Raw genomic sequence first — 20,156 nt, forward strand, 5'->3', positions numbered from 1 at the left:
GGTGATGTGAGATCCACAAAAGCTTATGCTAAAATAAAAACGTTTTAGTCTTAAAGGTGGTGCCACGTTTCCCTTTATCTTCCTCTCCCTTCCCCCTTTTTATGCTGCAAGAGACTAACACAGCTACTTCTTTGAAATCTACCATATTTTCCATTTGTAAGCTTTTAGTTTTGTGAATACCAACTAAATATGAACATCTGTGCCTTTGTGCAAGCGTGAAAAGTTCCAATGAGACTTGCACACACAGAGTATGCGAAGGTATAGATTGCACAATTTCACTACTTTGGGAACATGGCTGTTGGATTAGGAACAGGATCTACTCACAGAAAATGTGGAGTTTCAGGACTCTGTTAAATGCTTCTGAAGACCAGCATGATGAAATCTTTTAAATCACTCTCGGAAGACTTTGTATAGTTAGCTATCACTAAGGATAATAAATAAACACTGAAATAAATATGGGCTAGTAGTAGACAATTAGATATTGCCATGCTATGTTTCTTGAGCATTTAGGTGACAGGATCCACTGAAAAGTCCTGGTGATGCACAGAGGAGGAATGAATGTTAAATTTTAGGATTATGGTGTAGAAGTAAAATATATATATATATTCTTGAGACTGGTCTTTGGCTGTAATGAAGAATTTCATTTCATATACTCTTGAGATTTTCACTGCTGTGTTGTAACATAATATTCCTTCAGAACTGTATACTTTCAAAATTGTACAGTCACCACTAGCATATTTACTTGTTCATAATTTTCCTCTAGTAACTACAGCTTTTGGTACCCAAAACAGACATTGTGAAAAGACTCCAAGGAGTAACGTTTACAAATACTCACTATGTAATTTGGTTCTTATGTTGACATCCCAGCTCTGCATTTGCAATGGAGGCAACATGTACTTACCCAGAATTTAGCCTGAATCTCAACCTTTCCTTGCCCCATTCATCAGACCTAGCTGCTGAATGAATACTTTTACTTTAACTTACTACAGTTTGTTATGCATGATTTTGAATAGACTGAGTTACCTGGACAAACAATGATCTATGGGGCCAGGGGGAGCCAATCTCAAAGTATGGTTTCTGGCCTTAGTTGGTTTCCGAGGGCTTGGAGCCACTTTTCAATACAGCAAGTGCTCGGGGGCTAAATGACTTAGAGGAAGGGGCACAGCTTAGTAGAAGTTTTGAAGTAAAATTTGCATAAAATAAATAAAAGAGACTACTTGCCATATACATTTTATTCAATTTAAATTTCATTATTAACAAATGAAGTTTCTGTAATTCATTATTAACAAATACAGTTCCCCACACTATAATTGATTATAAATTAACTTTCAGTGTACCTAAACTGATGTGAATGATGTTAACTATAGAATTTAAGAGTCAGTGTGGTTTGAATGTTGGACTAGGACTTTGTGAGATCACAGTTCAAATCCCTGTTTGGCCATGCAAACCCACTGGGTGACCTTGGGCAAGTCGTACTTGCTCAGCATCCAAAGAAGACAACGGCAAACACCCCTAAAAATATCTTGCCACAAATATTAACCTCATGGTCTCAGTAAAACTGAACTAACTTGAAGGTGCACACAACAACTGAATAGGATATAGACTTATTGACTATCGTCAATGTCATTCTTTCCCCCACTGAGTACAGTGTCTTCCCCTTCCCCAAAACCATACTTGATTTATGATTGTTTGTCCAGGTTTACTCACCACAACGTGCTGGCTAAAATCCAATATGAAAGTTTATGGTCTCTTTGCAGTTTTACAAGGCAAGAATATACAAGGAGAGGGAGGTATTACAGTTTAGCATTATGCTCCAACCCAGCCAATGGCAAGCTGCATTCTGATATGGATGAGGCTTTAGTATTTGCAAACAATTCAGAGCAAGGTGGCTTTCTTAACAATGGGGAATATTTTTGAGTGACACTCCTATGGCATCTGGTACACACCTAACTCCCATTCTTCTATCCCAATTCTAACGTATCGTTTTCTGTTAAACAAGGGACCAATGCCCTAAATGTGCCATACTTTGTCTGATTTTGGAAGCTAAGCAGGGTCAGCCCTAATTAGTAGTTGGATGGGAGACCACCAACGAATACCAAATGCTGTAGGCTATATTTCAGAGGGAGGAATTGGCAAAATCATGTCTGAGTATCCCATTATTAGATCTGTTCTTATTTAATTCTATGCGTGTTTTATTTGATTTTTAGGTGCTTAACTTCCTAGTTAATTTTTATGAGTTCAAGGAGTGACTCAGTTTTATCTTTGTATGTATCTTGATATATTGTATGTTATTCTTGATATGGTCAGTTGACTAATCAATAAAACTTGTTGTTGTTAATGAGTACCCCTTGCCTAAGAAAAGCTTAGGAAATTCATGGGATCAAGTTGACAGGCAACTTGAGAACACATACAAACACAAGGTAAGTTATTGCACATTTTCACTGTGTGGTTTGATAAATGTAAAACTGCAATCCTATACCCATTTGCATGATAGTAAGATCCACATAACTCAGGGGCCTTACTATTGAATGACATACTTAGAACTGCACTGTGAATCTTTTAAAAGCCTTGGATGGTATCTCTGATGACAACTAGATTTTCAACCATTTATCTCTGTTTAGTTTTGATACTTTTAAGACACACTTTCACTTTGCTCCCTAATAACTTAATTGCTTCTGAATAGTCTGGATATTCCCTTGTTGTCACTTTCTTTACATCAAATCATTTGATCTACTAAATTCTCCTCCTATTATTGTTAATACAACAACAAATAAAAGGATATTATTTTAAAAAATGCCAGTTCTTCCCACTAACTCTTGATTTACTCAGTCAATTACTTCTCCGCCTTTTGGCTAAGATCAAGTGTAGTGTAATTACTTTACATTATTTTTTTTAAATTAGATTTTATTATTTATAAAAAAAAATATCAAACAGGGAAAGGGGATTTGGATAAACAAATAACCACCAAAAACAAATATACAAATATACATAACATACATACATACCAAAAAAGAAACATAAAATGACTTCCTGTCTTTTATTCTGAATATTTTTTCTTTAACTATTTTTAATTCAAACTTTCCATGCTTATAAAACCCTTTTAGTTCATATGCCAATGTCATGTTCTCTACAGCTCCTTATTATATCTGTACCTCCTTTCTATTAACCATCACACTTGTTGATTACATATATTGCTATTAAATTGTTATATTTTTTTACCAATAACTTTTCCTTTTTTTGATCGTTCTCCTTATCTGCGTTCATTACCATTTATAATCTGTTACTCTTTATTCCCTCTCACCGTAATTTTTATAAGATATATTATACATACTATTCCAATCACTTTATTCTAAGATATTTTTCTAGTGGATTCCATTCTTCTAAAAACCTTTTGTTGCTTTGATCCCTGAGCAGATATGTGAGTTTGTCAGCCGTCATCATATCAAAGATCTTTTCTTTCCAATCGTTTAGAGTTGGGCTTTCTTTACTCTTCCATTTTTTCGCAAATATCATTCTTGCAGCCAGAATTAGGTAGAACAGGAGTTTCCCATATCTTTTTTCTATTTCACTGTCCTCTATTATATTCAACAGATAAAGAGTTGGTTCCATTCTTATTTTCATCTCTAAAATCTTTTCCAATTCTTGATTAATCATTTTCCAAAATTTCCTGGCTCTTTCACATTCCCACCACATGTGATAAAAAGTCCCAAGTTTTGAGGAACAGTGCCAACATTCCTTGTTTGTGTTTTTTAAATCTTGGATAATTTCATTGGTGAGAGGTACCACCTAAATTGAAGTTTGTAGTAATTACTTTACATTAGCAGATTATCTGCCTTTCCTCCATCATAAAACTAAAGATGGAATTTCACTAGTTTTCATAATGATAGTCTTTCATCCAGTCATTGCCTAGATCCAGATTTGCTTAGCTTCAACCACGTTTCCACTAGGCCCTGGCACTAGTTTAGAGTACTTCATCAAAAAAAAAATGCTTACAGTTTAAGCAATAAAGTATTAATACAGATTAACTTGGAATGTCAAAATCAAATCCATACTAAACCCCTTCCTAGTTCTCAGTTTACATAGCAAGGCAGGGGGGTTTCTTCTCTTTTCTTCAAGAGATTATATTTTTGCTAGATCCTTTCAGCACGCTGGCTGACTTAAAAGATGGTTATTGACTTCATTCTAAGCTTCAGAAAAAGGAGACCCCCTTTTTAGTTTAAGAAATGAAAAATACTTTGACACAAGTATTGTGCAAAGAGATTGTCATCCTCATTTCCCATACAACACAGAATGGATTGGAGGGCAATTTTAACAGGCTTAACCATTTAAGCATTTAACTCATAAGCATTTACAAGAGAAAAAATGGATCAGGTCTACAACTCTATCTACTATTATTGCAAGCCTTCAAATTACATGAGCATACTTTTTAAATATCTAGAATCCATCCGCTGACATGCAGTGCCTTCAAGCCAAAGTGTATTGGTTGCAATCACAAAAAGCCCCAACAAGGACTGTTCACCTCCTAACCTGTAAACTACAACATCCAAAATAAATAAAAAACAACAACCAGTGATATCTTTATTGAGTCAACCAAAATGCACAAAATACACTATGCAAGTTTTTGAAGCTCCAGTCATCAGGTAAAAGTGTTAAAAATCATACAGGAGAAGGGGGGAAAGTGACAATATTAGACTCACAGGCCTACATTTTGTCAAGGCGTGGCTCTTGTCATTCTCAGTAAAGATGGTATGGAGAGATATCCATGTAGTCAGAGGCAATTCCTCCCTTTTGGAATGTCAGCTCTGGGAGACAAAGATTCTTAAAGTCCAGGAAATAAAATCTGAACTCCATTAGCAACACAAAAATATACTTCCTTTGAGATCCAGGTAGCCTCTGTCCTTTGGAAGGCTACCTGCCCTCTTATTAGGTGGAGAAGACTGACGTTTTACCTCCAAGAGTTAAGTCCAAGTCCCTTGGCTCCCTCTTCAGGATTCCCCTGTTGTTAAAATACAGTATTCTCCAGTACAGAAAACATAATCAGATCTGTTTCTCTTGAGCAAGGTTCCCATAGCATGTTGCTTCAGACTGAAAATAGGCAGATCCATATATGTCAAAGTGTATCTGCTAGCTTTTCCCAACCAAGTGACCTCCAAAGGTATTAAACTATAACTTCCATAATTCCCAGCCACCATATGCTGCATGCATGATTGAGAATGATGCAATTTGCAGCCTGACATCATAGGAAGGAACCAGGGTGGCAAAAGCGTGACTGTTTCCAAGAATTGCAAGGTGAGTTCTTTCATTTTACCTGATAGACAATCCTTTTAAAGGGGGAGATGTCTATTACTGAACTTGGGACATTCTGAAAGCAAAGCTTGTGCTCTAACACTGAGCTATAATCTCTCCCTCCCTCCCGCTATATGGATATTGCTTGCCTTTGGCTCTAGATTTAACACCATAATAAATACTCACAATTTGCACATTGTTATCTACCATTTTGGATAAATGTTTTAAAAGACTGATGCTTCGAGTTGCGCTGAAATAGAGCTTTAGCTTTTAGTTACGCTCCTGATTTCATTTAATTTCATTCATTTATTTATGAAGAATATTTATATACCACCCTCCTAATGGGCTCTTGCTTTAGGCAGCTAGCAGAAAGAACCTTGATTAAAACACACACACTGAAACATATGAGAAGGACTGTACAAAGAAAAGCACACACAGATAAATAAACAACAAAAAGTAAAAAAGTGTTGTTAATGATATCACCAAGCAGCAGCAAACACTTATTTAAAATCAGACAATCAACAGACTGCAAGCTGAATATATATATATATATATATATAGAGAGAGAGAGAGAGAGAGAGAGAGAGAGAGAGAGAGAGAGAGTCCTAAAGCAGGGATGGGTAATTTCATTGCAATTTTGCCCTCTTTTCCCTCAATGGGATATGCTGGTGTACTGTAATGCATCACAACAAGTTACATCGCATCACTTTTGCATGACATTTTTAAACAGATGCAACTGGAAAAAAGCCTCGGGGGGGGGGGGGGCTTGTGGGATGCAAAAGCAAAATTGTCCTATTTGCAAGTGGCTTTCTGGTATTTGGGACTGTTTAGGGGCAAAAGGTGGGTTGAGAATCATCCTGGATTTTTCTTCCCAATGGAAAACCTTTGGGGACTCCTGGGAGGGTGTTTGAGGGCCCCATTTTCCATACCCCTGTCTAAAAGTAACTTCCTCAAGACAAGGGGGAAGGATTTCCAAAGTCTGAGTACAACCATAGAATAATAGAATCATAGAACTGTAGAGCTGGATGGACTGCTCTAACTTGTGGTCTCAATCCAACTAGAGGAAAAAGTGTTGAATCAATGAGATTTATGTAAGCAGTGGCTTCACATTCATCGATTTATTAAATGGAGCTACTGTAAGTGGGACTGACAATTGGACATAGGCCAGTAAATTAGGAAATGGTATAGTCACAATGCCACAACTGAACAATGGAGTTTTTTGTAACATCTAAAGATGTTCTTTATAACCACACATGGATCAGAATAGTGATGACACATCCACTCAGCGTCACATACAAGCATTCCATAAAAATTATTCTCAGCTAATCACAACTGTCCTGAAGTTTCACAAGTCCAAATTTTATTTTATATATATATATATATATATATATACACACACACACACACACACACACACACACATACACATATATATCTCTATCAAGGGTGACCTCCACTGGACATGTCAGGCAGTACTTTTATTTAAAAAAAAGATTCAATGCAAAGCAGTATAGCTTTCAAAAAGCAAAAAGAAGAACACAAATATAATTAACACCCTGGAATGTTTTGTGGATTAAGGTTATGTCCAAAAGGTGGTTTCAAGAAATTCACTATCATGTTGAAATTAATATGCGGAACAATTTACGAGTATTGAACCACACACAAACCTCAGTGTAAGCATCATTCATATGAAAGAAAGAAAAATCTGACCCCAATAATGATTTACAGATGTACCAGTATTTATTAGTGAATTATTATGTGAAGAAGGAATTATTTTCTGACTTGTTAATTTTGTATTTTTTTATTATTATTATCTTGTGTTTTAGGTTCAGAAAGTAACTGTACAGGGTGATATAAAGCCAGGGTGGTCTAGTGGATTGAGAGTTGGACTACAACTTTGGAGATCAGAGTTGAATTCCTGCTCAGCCATGGAAACCCACTGGGTGACTTTTGGCAAGTTACCCTCTCTCAGCTTCAGAGGAAGGTAAAGGCAACTTGCCCCTGAAATCTCACTAGAAAACCCTGCAATAGGGCACCATAAGTCAGAAATGGCATGAAAACACACAACAACAAAGACTATTCCCACTATTTCTTCCCCTCTGATACAGTATTTTTTTTACAAAAGCTATGAATGTGCTTGTTTTGCTTTGAAAAGTTCACAACTGTAAATGTGAGGTCTTATTTATATCATGCTTACATGAGATGGTGGGACAGAAGTGATTTTTCCTCTCCTTCTGCTAAAACAATGAATTGATCAAACACAAACCTGTTGAAACAATTCCTCAAAGTTCATGTTCTCCAGAAACACAGTTCTCCAGAAAGACTATTCAATGTATAACAGATCTTGAACTCTCCAGGGATGACAATAATGACAACAAAAACATCATGTTGTTTGGCAGATCAGGATATTTTTACCCCAGGCAAGGGTGAGAGAAACAAAATAATATATGAAGAATTATAAGTACTGTACTGTATTATAGTCTTTACCAACCTGATGCCTTCAAGATAAATTTTACTCCAGTTCCCTTCACACACTGTCTGAATGGCTAATTACGGGGGAATGGGATTTGTAACCAAACACATCTGGAAGGCACTAGAGTAGGAAATGCTGATTTTAATATTTTTCCTTCTGCTCTCTTTTTTATTATAAGAGCCTTGAAGGCATGCATATATTTCCTTTCACACAGGCATGCAAGCAGTGTCTTCCTTCCTGTTCTGCATTAAAAGCAAACACTGGTGCACCTACATGTGACAGATTTATTGACAGAAATATGAAAGGCATCCTAAGAATAACTCATATAAAAACGGTGATACGACAGCAAAAACTGAAAGCAAGACACCATGACTTACTGTTCCTACAGCTTTGCCTGTTTTTGTCAGTGTGACAGATAGAGCCACAAACACTAACAGTGGAAAATGCTGGACATTTCCTTACCTTCCATGCATATTTATTGCCTTAGAAAATGGACATATTTACTATAAACAACAGAACAGCAACGCAGGCACACTCATTTATATGCCAGAAAAGTGGTATGAGATGCTAATATGACCTTAGTTAGGCATATCAAGTGTCACTGACACTGTTTTCCCCAAGTCATGTTGAGGACAATGTACTCAAGCAATTAACTGTATCTTTTTAAGGGATTAGGTCAAGACTGTCCAATCTGACAAATAATGGAACTGAAATTTATTCATCCAGGAGACTGTGGGGGAAGAGGGTTAACATATCATTTATTTATTTATTATTTATTTATCCAATCTATTACTACCACCACACCTTGGAGCAATTTCCTCCAACTGGCTTGTAAAACATATAAATTTCAATAGCACTGTTTAAAACCAACTTCTAGTACATTTTTTCAAGTACAAAAATACAAATCCATTAAAAAACACAGATCTCCTTCTACAGTAACAGGGAAATGTTTTCACTAATTCCCTAAAATGTGGATAAGATGTAGCCTCATGAGCTACACCAGGCTTGGGATTCCAGAGCTGGGGTGTCACTATTGGGAAAGCCCTAGACCAGAGGGGGGCATAGTGCAATCCTTGGGCCCCACTTCTGTGATCCCCGAAGCACCTGTCAGACCTTCAAAACATCACAACTGCTGTTAGGTTACACTAAACATCAGACTGACTTTTAGGTTACTGTACATAGGATGTCAGCTTAAATGAAAACAAAGAAACAACCGAACATATGCCAGGATAGTACAGGTGACATCAGCTTGTTTACATAGCTGTTATAATACAGACTGAAGGACACAGAATAACAATTTGAAAAATAAACACTGTTTGAACAGAGACCTGTACAGCATCCTTTGCATCCTTTTTCAGTAACGTTTCCTGAACTGTGGAGGCAGATAATTTACTTTATCTAACCTACTGACACTCATAACCTAGAAGGCTTGGTTATTTTCTGGTAGAGAAATTAGCATTCATGAAAAACATAACACCTAAATTCTAAAACACGAAAACGAAATTCCAAAAACACAAGCATTTGTACAACAGACAGCCGATTTACCATCTCATGAGCAGATACCAGTGAAAGACATATGGTACTTCTACTGCTACACATTTATTTGAACCAAATGTGCCCCCAACTTTGAGTATTACAAAAGGGATACAGATAAAGATGGAGGTGTAATCAAGTTTCATATATGAGTAGTAAGAGGAAATAAATTACCTGCCAGCTGGAAGCACAATATGAGACAAAGCTAACACAGGACCAGTTCTCTGTAACTAGGTTTGTTAGAAGTTAAGTCCTATTGATTTCAAAATAGTGTACTTGGAACAACAACGAAGAAGAAGCTGTAATTGCATCAATGTTTTTATTCCTTTTGTATAAAAACCTCTACAGTGTGGTTCACTCATACATATGGGCTAGCCTTCACCCAGCAGGCAAAGATCTTTTTTGTTCAAGAGAGCTAGTAATGACTAATTGGTTGGCATGAACTGTGGGTTCTTTAAGCTTTTGAATGATTTTATACTGTTTATAGCTATAGTTTTAACATAATTTTTAAATTATGTTTTAAAGTATCATGTTTTTAGATGATTCTATCTGTGTGTCATCTTGGGTCCCACTTGGGGAGAACGGTGCCATATAAATAAAATAATAAATAAATAAAATATCAGTATAATTTTCTTCTGGTTAGCCTGATGTAGAGTATATCTGCACCCATTAAAATGATAATGAAAATATTTTAAAGGTAGCATTAATACATACATACAAATACACACACACACCTGCAAGACCATAAAGAGCCACTGCAAAGAAGAAAAACTATCCTCCATTTGTGAGAAAAATACTACTAGTCATTTGGCTGTTACCTCCAGAGCTGCGATGATCATTTGTGTAAATGTGGCTATTATTTTTGCCCTCAGGACACAACAGAGAAGCACCTCCCCATTTTCACACAAGACATGCATAGCAATTATTAACACTGCAATCAGAGAATCAGCAGGGCAATTCATTTATATTTACAAAAAATATTTATCAATATACTTACTTGTGAGCTTGTTGTGGCTGAGGACCAGCTGTGTAATGTGTGACAGGGTGACTGGAAATGAACAGAAGGAGACAACAAATGAATAAATACTATGAAATGGCATTAGGAAGAAAGAACTGCACACTTTAACAGGAATGTTATCAGGAAAATTGTAGCAAACAAACTGCAATCTACCTTCCTAAAACTTTTAAAGCTACTACTATTGCAATAGCAATAGCAGCTTCATTTAATATACCACTTCATACCGCACTAAGCAGTCCCTATTGGTTGAGGGGAGACTGACTGTTTTTGTAACAGAATTGGGATATAGTGGGGGGAGTCTTCTGGAACCTCCTAAAATGTGCTTAGAGGCTGCATGAGGTCAACAGCCTGTATTTTGTGTAATTTTACTATAGGATCTCATTAATTACTGACCTATCCTGCACAGGTAACATTGACAGATATGACTTTTCATAGAATCGGATCCCGTTGAAGCATATTCCCCCCCCCCCCCCACTCTTTATGACAGAGATTTCCCATAGTTCTGCACTGTAACTCTTTTAAATAACTAGGATTGACTGGATCTTTGTAATCTATGTCAAATTTGCAATTTTAAATTAAACATTTAAATGTTCATTTAAAAAAAAGAAACTGCTAAAATTACTCATTACATGTTTTAACCAAAAATACACATTTTTATTGTTGTGGATTGAAGATGTTACTAATTTATGTCTACTTTACAATACTATTTTTTTTACTTGTTCCCTGTTACTTGTCATCGTTGATCTTTATTATGGGATTGAACTGTTAAATCCTCTGAAATATGCACATGACTTAACTTTAGCTAGGGCAGTGCCCTTTGCATTGCTTAAGGGAAAATTTTAGGATATTCCTATGGCTGCATTTTTATATCCTTGTGGGACAGAAGAGATGAGCTCCAACAAGGACATCATTATTATTAGAGCATGATATTTAAGGAAAGCTTAGAATCAGATGGGGCCAGAATCCAACATTATGCTTGAATCAGATTCTACACCTTCATCCTGAATCAGTAATCATTCCTTTCTCCTACTTCTCCAATCCCTGTGGTCCTTAAAAACCTGCTTAGGAGGACAGGGAACCTCCAAAATAGATATTTGGCACTATGGACAGCTGCAGCAAGACTGGAAGAAAGTCCTAAATCCACTATGTTTAGGGTTGCCATAAGCGAAGACCTCCAAACTGGGACAAATGTAGGACAACATATCAAAATGTAGGACTTTTTTTTTTAAAGTCCTACATTTTGATATGTAGGCCTCGCCGGGGCCCGGGAGGGAGCATCTCCGTGGCCGGAGCTCCGACCATGGAGCCACCTCCAAAGCCTCGCTGGGGCCCGGGAGGGAGCATCTCTGCGGCCAGAGCTCCGACCGTGGAGCCACCTCCAAGGCCTCGCCGGGGCCCGGGAGGGTGTGTCTCCGCGGCCGGAGCTCTGACCGTGGAGCCGCCTCCAAGGCCTCGCTGGGGCCCGGGAGGGAGCGTCTCTGCGGCCGGAGCTCCGACTGCGGAGAGCCCTCCCAGGCCTCAGTGAGGCCTTGGAGGACCCCACGGCCACAAAGAAGGCGCGCGTGGGGGCGGAGGTGGCCGCGGGCAGGGCAGTCCCAGTTTTGGCGCGAAACCGGACCGGGACCGGGCCAGCACCGCCAAAAGCGGGATTGCCCCACCTACAGGCGGGATATGGCATCCCAAACTATGTTGTACAGGCATTCCTCGTTTTAAGGCGCTTTGCTTGACAACACTTTGCTAATATAGCACACATCAGCTGACTACGAGCTGAATCAAGAAAGTCAATTAGTGCCATTTTGTCAGTCTATAAACCTTCAGGCCTTTATGTGCACTAACAAGCACAGAAAAAGAGACTGTGATTCATTTTAAGGCAATGTATGCTTTATGGCAGTAATGTGGAGCTTAACCGGATATATAAGCAAAGTATGCCTGTATACAGATAACTACAGGACATGGAAGTACAATGCTGGATCTTGGCCTGAATACTTTATTTCTGTAAAAAAAATATATCAGAGACAGACGTTATGCAAACTTTTTAAATATAGAAATACAATGAGAATTAGTTTGGGAAAATGCTGATTTAACGTTTCACATTGGGGTGTAGCTGTATTTATGCTAGTCTGTAACTACAGTAAGCCTGAATTTAAGAGGGGGAGCTAGAGCACTGCATTTTGTATTGGGTCCTGACTCTATCCAAAGTTATCTTGACTTCTCTTTCTTACAGAATACTATAGCCTAGCAGCTTATAACAGAGTTACCATATTACTTTTTGGACTACAGATTGCATTAGAAAAGAACTGCATTGCACTCCTAGCAACTCAATGGATTTTAAAGACAGGGAAGAGTCACACACACTGTTACAATTTATAGCCTAGGGGGAACTTCCTCCCTTAGTAACTGACAATTAACTTCATGATTAATTGCTGTGACTAAACATAGAATAGTGACAGGTAGCTTTGAGAATTAAGGTGGGGAGGGAATGCCACTGAAGCTACTTGACAGCAAAACGCTTCAAGAAAATGCCATGCTAGATTGTGTCATCAGATCCACAAGATGGCAACCTAGCTTCATTTTTAATGTAGTGCCTGGCTTTCAGAGGTTTAAATTATCATTTAATTTCAGAAGAGTCTTTATACTGCCACTGTAAGACTCATGAAAACCAAAAAGGGGGAAATGGAAAACTGACACATTTACAATTTCTTAAAATAGAGCAAAATTTATGCCAACTTGTCATAATATGAAGATGACAGTATTTTCAATTTTCCAGGTAATAAAGTTATTAAATGGATATAGTTGTTGATACAGTTCCAGGTTCCTAGGCTCTTGTTCCTCCTGCGTTACTGGATATTTTTCAATTTGTGCAGCTTGAGAATATGGACATGATCCTTCGTTATGTGAGAGCCACCACATGTGTGCTATATCCTTGCCCTTCCTGGTTTGGCCAGAAGGGAACAGGCAAAAGTGGGTGAAGCAAGCAGTCAATGCCTGCTTACAAGGCAAGTTGGAACTCTGCCTAAAGGAGGAAGTTGTTAGGCCTGAATCCATCCCTGAATCCTTCTTTATTGGATAACTACAGGCCAGTCTTTTAACATATCGCTTTTTCGGAAAGGGATTAGAAAATGTGATTGCTTCACAACTCTAGAGGTTCCTGGATGAAACAGATTATTCTAGATACAGTTCCATCTGGTTTCAGGTCTGGTTATGGAACAGAGACAACTTTGATCATCATAATGTATGACCTACACTAGGAACTGGAGAGGGAAGTGTGTCTCTGTTGGTTTTCCTAGAGCTCTCCACTGCTTCCAGTACCATCAACCATGGTATCTTTCTTGACCACTTTGCTGAGATGGGACCTGGAGACAATTTTTTTTACAGTGGTTCTGTTTCTTCCTGGAAGGGCAAACCCAGAAAGTGGCATTGGGAGACTACGGTTTGATCTGTTAGCCATTAGTCTGCGGGGTCTCTCAGAGTTCTGTTTTGTCCTCAGTGATATACATTTAGACATAGATATTTATGAAAAATCGTTAGGAAAGGTCGCCAAGAGTTTGGGCTGTGGTGCCAGCTCTATTACTTCTTTCTACATAACTCCAAGGAGGCTGCCTTGGTTATAAACTGGTATAGGTCATCAGTAATGGATTGGATTCTCTCTGTCTCACCGCCCTCTCAAGCACGTTGGTGGGAATGAGAGAGAGGGTCTTCTCAGTGGCTGCTCCAAAGCTTTGGAACTCCCTCCCTAGAGAGGCCAGGATGGTGCCATCCCTGCTGTCCTTCTGACTCCATGTAAATATGTTTTTGTGCAGTCAGGCCTTTTAAGCTGATAAGAACTGGGTTGTTAATGTTTGGGTTGCTATATAAATTTTAATGGTTTGTATTTTTAAACGTGTTAAATTTTAACTTACAGCTGTTTTAACTCTTAAAATTGTTTAACTGTTTTAAAATTTTATATTTATATATTTTCATATTGTTGTATTGATTTTAAATTGTATTGCTTTATACTTGTTGTTTGTCGACTTGAGTCCCTATATTGGGAGAAAGGCAGGAAGTAAGAAAATAGAATAATAATAGTAATAATAATAATGAGGGCAAACAAATTGAAACTTAATCCAGAGAAGACAGAGGTCTCCTGGTCCATTGAAAGATAGATCACAGAATTGGGATTCAGTCTGTTCTAGATAGTTTACACCTCTCTTGAAGTCACAGGTTTACCGTTGGAATATATAGTGGGCCCTTCCTATCTGCAGAGGTTCAATTCTACCCCGTCATTCCATAGATGGGAAAAAACACATAAACTGAAGTCCCATATTATCTAATGAATGCCAATGTGCATGTACCCACATCAGTGTGCATGTTATAGACATCCACAGATCAATATTAACCCACTGTACTTCTGGAGTCAGCTTTCAACCTGGAGGCCCAGTTTTCTGCAGTTGTCAAGAGTGCTTTTGGATGTTTAAAGGCTATGCACCAATTGCACCTGTTCCTTGAGATGCTGGATCTCACCACTGTGGTACATTCCTAAATTACATTCTGGATTACTGGACTACTGCAATGCACTTAACTACTGCAATGCGTTCAATAGGAGACTGGCTTTGAAGAGTGTTCAGAAACTTCAGCTAGTACAAAGAGTTGCAGCCAGAGTGCTAACTGAGGCACATTACAGGAAACACACTACTCCCCTGTTAAAACAGCTCCATGGCTGCCAGTATGTTTTCCAGCACAGTTCAAAGTGTTGATTATGACCTACAAAGCCCTATATGGCTTGAGGCCAGGTTACCTGGTAGACGATTATCTGCCTGTATGAATCTGCTCAGGCCTAAGATTATCAGGAGAGGTCCCTCTCTCAGTCAGGTTAGGGGCTCTAGAGACCACCCCTAAGGGGCGGCAGGACACTGCCTCTTTCCTGGCTGGATTGGGGTTGCAGCAACGTCACACCACGGCCCTGATCCGGCCTATTGAAGACACAAAAACTGGCTGCTTTTTGCACCCTCAAAAAGGCACCATTGCCATGGCGCCATAGCTGTATGGTGCCCTTTGGTACTGTGTCATTTGGACGCAGCACCGGAGGCACACCGTAATGCCACATGCCATCTGGAGCGGTGCATGGTGTCAGGGCACCCTGGGGGGCGGAGTCAGTCATGTGTCGTCAGGATGCTACGCCCCAACTCTGCCCCCAGGCCAGCCTTTCAGACCAGTCTGGTAGGCCCTTAGTGGGGATACAAGATAAGGTGTTTTCGGTGGCTGCCCCTTAGGCTCTGGAATTCCCTTTCAGGAGAGTTCAGAATGCTTCCTTCCCTGCTGTCCTTCCACTGGAGGCAAAACCCTTTTTATTCCAAATAAAACAAAATGATCTTTAAAAAAAAAAAACAGGCTAAGAGTGTTGTATTGTTTTAAACTGAACTGATTTTAATAGCTTTTTTATCTTTTAAAACTGCACTTTAAGTATAGGTTTAAATTTTTAAAATACTGTGAATAGTTTAATTCCATTTAATAGTCATTTTTGTATGTTTTTAGCAGTATTCTTCATTTTAAAATTGTAAGCAACCTCTCCCACCTTTGGGAGAAAGGTAGAATATAACAGCAACAACAAGTACAGTGTGGTGCAGCTGTTTTGAGTGTTGGACTAGGACTCTGGGCAACCAGGATTCGAATCTCTGCTTGACCATGGAAGTGTTCTGGGTGATCTTAGGCAAGTCATACTCTCTCAGCCTCAGAGGAAGGCATGGCAAATCCCCTCTGAATACATCTTGCTAAAGAAACAGCAACACCCTGTGATAGATTTGCCTTAGGGGCACTATAAATTAGAAATTACTTCAAAGCACAGACTATACCTGTTTACTCAAAAGTGAGTTCCAGTGCAGTATTTGCACATATACTCATCTAAGTGTACATAGGACCTCAGACCATAATGTTTTTATCTTCCCCACATCTGTTTCATGCACATAATATATATATATATATGTACACTGGGCTGTTGGTATCCGCTGGGGTCTGGTTCCAGGACCCCATGTCGATACCAAAATCCATGGACGCTCAAGTCTCATTTTATAAAATGGTTTAGTGAAAGGCTGTCCTTTATATAAAATAGCAAATCAAGGTTTCGTTTTTTAGAATTTCTATATTTTGGAAATATTTTCAAGCTGTGCATGGATGAATCTGTGGATAAAAAAAAAAATCCATGGATATGGTGGGTTGACTTACAGTGCAAATGATCAGTAAAATAGGGTGCCACAAAGCATTCCTCCCTCCTTCAATATCCATTTATTCAGTGTTACTATACACTGCATTCTCACCCCAACAAGATTTTTGGGGAATTTGGATTTCTTATCTAATAGGCTAAATTGTGCCTATAAGATGTTGTTCTCTTTTCTCAAAGCAGTAGTATATTACTACATAATTATTTTTTGCTCAAGCCCCTATAAAGCTGTTGCTATTAATAATATTAACAGGAAGTGCCCTTTAGGTTACTAAGCTATGTGAAGCTATGATAAGATATTTGTTATTCAAGCTGCCCAAAGAGGAAATTGAAGTAAATAGATTATATTTTCCTCCATGACTGGCTATCCAGTGTTTTTTGAGGAGGAGGGGAGAATAATGTAGGAAAGTGAATGAAAAGCTCTCATAAACCTGTTAATAAATAATCCAGGAATTATTTAATATTATGTTTTAATTTTATTGCACTGATGACAAACAAACAAAATAGCTAAACCAGCACTTTCCTTGCACGATCCTGTACGAGATAAAGACAATTGTGTAGGGGCGAGGAATTTGCTTCCAACCATTTCAATTAGGAAAAAAGAAGTTATTAATCTATTATACAGTGGGCCCTGCTACTCTCTCATCCAGCCAGCCTTAGGATGAGCAGAAATAGTTGTGCCTGTTGGAATTTTTTAAGTTCTTTGGCACTGCTCTCCTTTCCTTCATCTTTTCCTTTGTTACATGTCTCTTAAGTTTTACCCTTGACTTATCAACGGATCATATCAAAATACATAATTTTGGCTCCAAAACCTGCCCTCAACTTATACATGAGGTTGACTTATAGCCTAGTATATATGGTCCTTCTTGAAAGCACATCTCTTCCTGCATGTGCTTGCCTGAGGTTTGAAGTCTGCTGGAGAAGCCCTACTTAATGTCCCATCTATCAAGGCAGTATGTTGTGGGAGGACATAAGAGACAGCCTTCTCTGTGTGGCAGCCTATGACACCAATGTTGCTGTCATGTTTAAAATACATATTTAGCTATTTAAAATGTGTTTTATTGTTGCTGCTGTTTCAATTTGGTCAATTTGATTTTATTATATGATCTTTGGATAGAGGGTGGGATATAAATATTTACAATATATGAATACATCTAACTTTGGGTGGGTTTTCCCCCCTGGCATTTTCAGCAGCCCATGCCGTGCCCAGAAGTCAGAAACTTGCCTCCTAGGTTTGCCACAGTAGCCCACTCCTGCCTCACTTGAATTCAATGAAATTTATTCCCAGGTATGTGTGTGTGGAGTCAGGGTAGTGTAGTAGTTGCAATGCTGAACTACAACTCTGGAGATCTGGGTTCGATTCCCAGCTCAATCTTGGAAATCCACTGGGTGACCTTGGGCAAGTCACACACTCTCAGCACCAGAAAATCCCATGACAAATTTGTCATAAGTTGGAAATGATTTGAAGACACACAATAACACAAACAAATGCTTGCACCAAGAAGGGAAATCATGTGGCTTCACAGATGCTACTGAACGGCAACTTCCAGTATTTCTCTTTAGTGGGTTATGGGTGCTAGGAACTGCAGTCCTACAACAGCTGTTGGTCTGCATGAGCCCCACCAAGAGGTACTGGACTGCAATCTTTTTTCATAGCTGAGAGGCACAGATCCTCATATCACTTCTTAAATTTTCAGACTGGATGTACATTTTATAAAAACAGAATCCTAGGGCCCCAAAATGTTCCTACTTGTGCATGGCTTGGTAGTGTAGCCATTTTTATTTGTCCAGTGACATCTTATGCTAGAACGGCTGGGGGGCAGGAGTGGGTTGCAAGAGAAACAGGTTTTCTCCTCTTTTAAAAGGGGAGTTTCGCTGTTTTTATCTGCTTGAAAACTACAGTGGATATTAGACTTCCATGATTTCTTCAGGTCACTAGAAAGCTAAGGACATCCAATCTTTGTGACTAAATCTGTAAATGGTTGAATGCTCCTGATGTATGGAAATTTTAAGAAGCGGGGGGACTTCTGTTGTCATATAGATGGAGCATTTTCATAATCAGTGTTCATTTTCTTCTAGCCAAAAAGAGTTAACTCGCTTCCCATGTGGCCCAGACATTAGCAATACAACTGCCTAATTAACCAAATGCCACAATGGGAACCGAAGTGCAGCATCTGCCTAATAAGCTGCCTAGCTATAAACCAATAAATAACTTAAATATCTTTGACATTATTAAGCAAAATGATAATTTCTGATTGGATAATTTAATGTTTCAGATAAAAGGAACTCTTGAGACAGGTGTTGCTACTTAACTAATGTCACATCATGAAAAAGAAAGCCTGTTACAGCAGATCTGAATTAATTATAAGATAATTAGCATTGAGTCAGGGTCTGTCTGTCTCTGAAGAATCAGAGGACAGGTTGCTAATCCACAGAAGAGAGACTTCATTGCTCCAGATTTCTTTACTACCAGTAAAACCATTACTAATTTATGTTTAATTCCAAGAATATGTTATAAAAGAAGATTAAGGAAAGGTCTCAACTGATATGATCTTTTCCAGTTCTTTATAATCTTTGGCACCATAAGTGGAGTTTTTCAGAACATGAAATTATCTGTGTCAAGGAATTAACATGCTATTGCCCTTGGAAGAATCATTAGTGGAGGAGCCACCAGCCTTTCTGTGCTACCCACACTCCACCAGAAGCAAGGAACAGATAAAATATACAAAGTTTCCTCAGCTCACAAACATTACAAATTAAAAATAATTATCAAACTGGATGATTTGTTTAGCACATAATTAGAGTTGGAAGAGCCCTCAAGGGCCAACCAATCCAAACCCTACCATGCAAAAACTCACAATCAAAGCACCCCTGATCAAAGCCTTAAAAACCTTCAAAAGAGGAGACTCCACCACACTCTGAGGAAGTGTGTTCTACTATCGAACAGCTCTTACCACCAGGACGTTACAACTAATGTTTAGGTGGAATCTCTTTTCATGTAGTTTGGATCCTATTCTCTGGAGCAGCAGAAAACAAGCTTGCTCCATCCTCAACAGGACATCCCTTCAAATATTTAAACAGGGCTATTGTATCACCTCAACTGTCTCTTCTCCAGGCTAAACATACCCAGTTCCCTAAGTCTCTCCTCACAGGGCATGGTTTCCAGACCCTTCACCATTTTGGTTGCCCTCCTCTGGACACACTTCAGCTTGTCAATATACTTTTTGAATTGTGGCATCCAGAACTGGTTACCGTATTCTAGGCAGAATAGAGTGGCACTATTACTTCCCTTAGTCTAGATACTATACTTCTGTTGATGCAGCCTAGAATCCCATTGGCTTTTTTTAGTTGCTGTATCACACTGTTGACTCATATTCAACTTGTGGTCTACTAAGACTCCTAGACCCCTTTCACATGTAGTCTTGTAAAGTAAGGTGTCCCCCATCCTATATCTATGCATTTCATTTTTTTTCTGCCTGTTGAAATTAATTTTCTAATCCTGTCCTCTGGAGTGTTATCTGCAAACTTCATAAGCATGCACTCTATTCCTTAATTCAATTCACTGATAAGATGCTGAATAGCACTGGATCCAGGACAGAACTCTGTGGCACCCCAGTAGTCACTTCTCTCCAGGATGAAGAGGAGTCACTTAT

General features: G+C 38.6%; 1 protein-coding gene across 2 annotated transcripts in view; it reads right to left on the reverse strand.

The window, feature by feature from the left end:
• RSU1 (Ras suppressor protein 1) overlaps positions 1–20,156 on the reverse strand; it is a 100,432-nt gene that overhangs the window by 74,474 nt on the left and 5,802 nt on the right. For both annotated transcript variants that reach the window (XR_016281952.1, XM_089533311.1), the window contains exon 3: positions 10,290–10,340. Coding sequence is in view for 1 of the 2 variants with exons in the window: in XM_089533311.1 (XP_089389437.1) it covers positions 10,290–10,340 (51 nt within the window). In the remaining variant the exon portion in view is untranslated. The remainder of the gene's footprint in view (positions 1–10,289; positions 10,341–20,156) is intronic.

The sequence above is a fragment of the Sceloporus occidentalis genome, unplaced genomic scaffold (assembly GCF_023333645.1).
Source record: "Sceloporus occidentalis isolate IW3139 unplaced genomic scaffold, rSceOcc1.0.p SCAF_7, whole genome shotgun sequence".
NCBI lineage: Eukaryota > Metazoa > Chordata > Lepidosauria > Squamata > Phrynosomatidae > Sceloporus > Sceloporus occidentalis.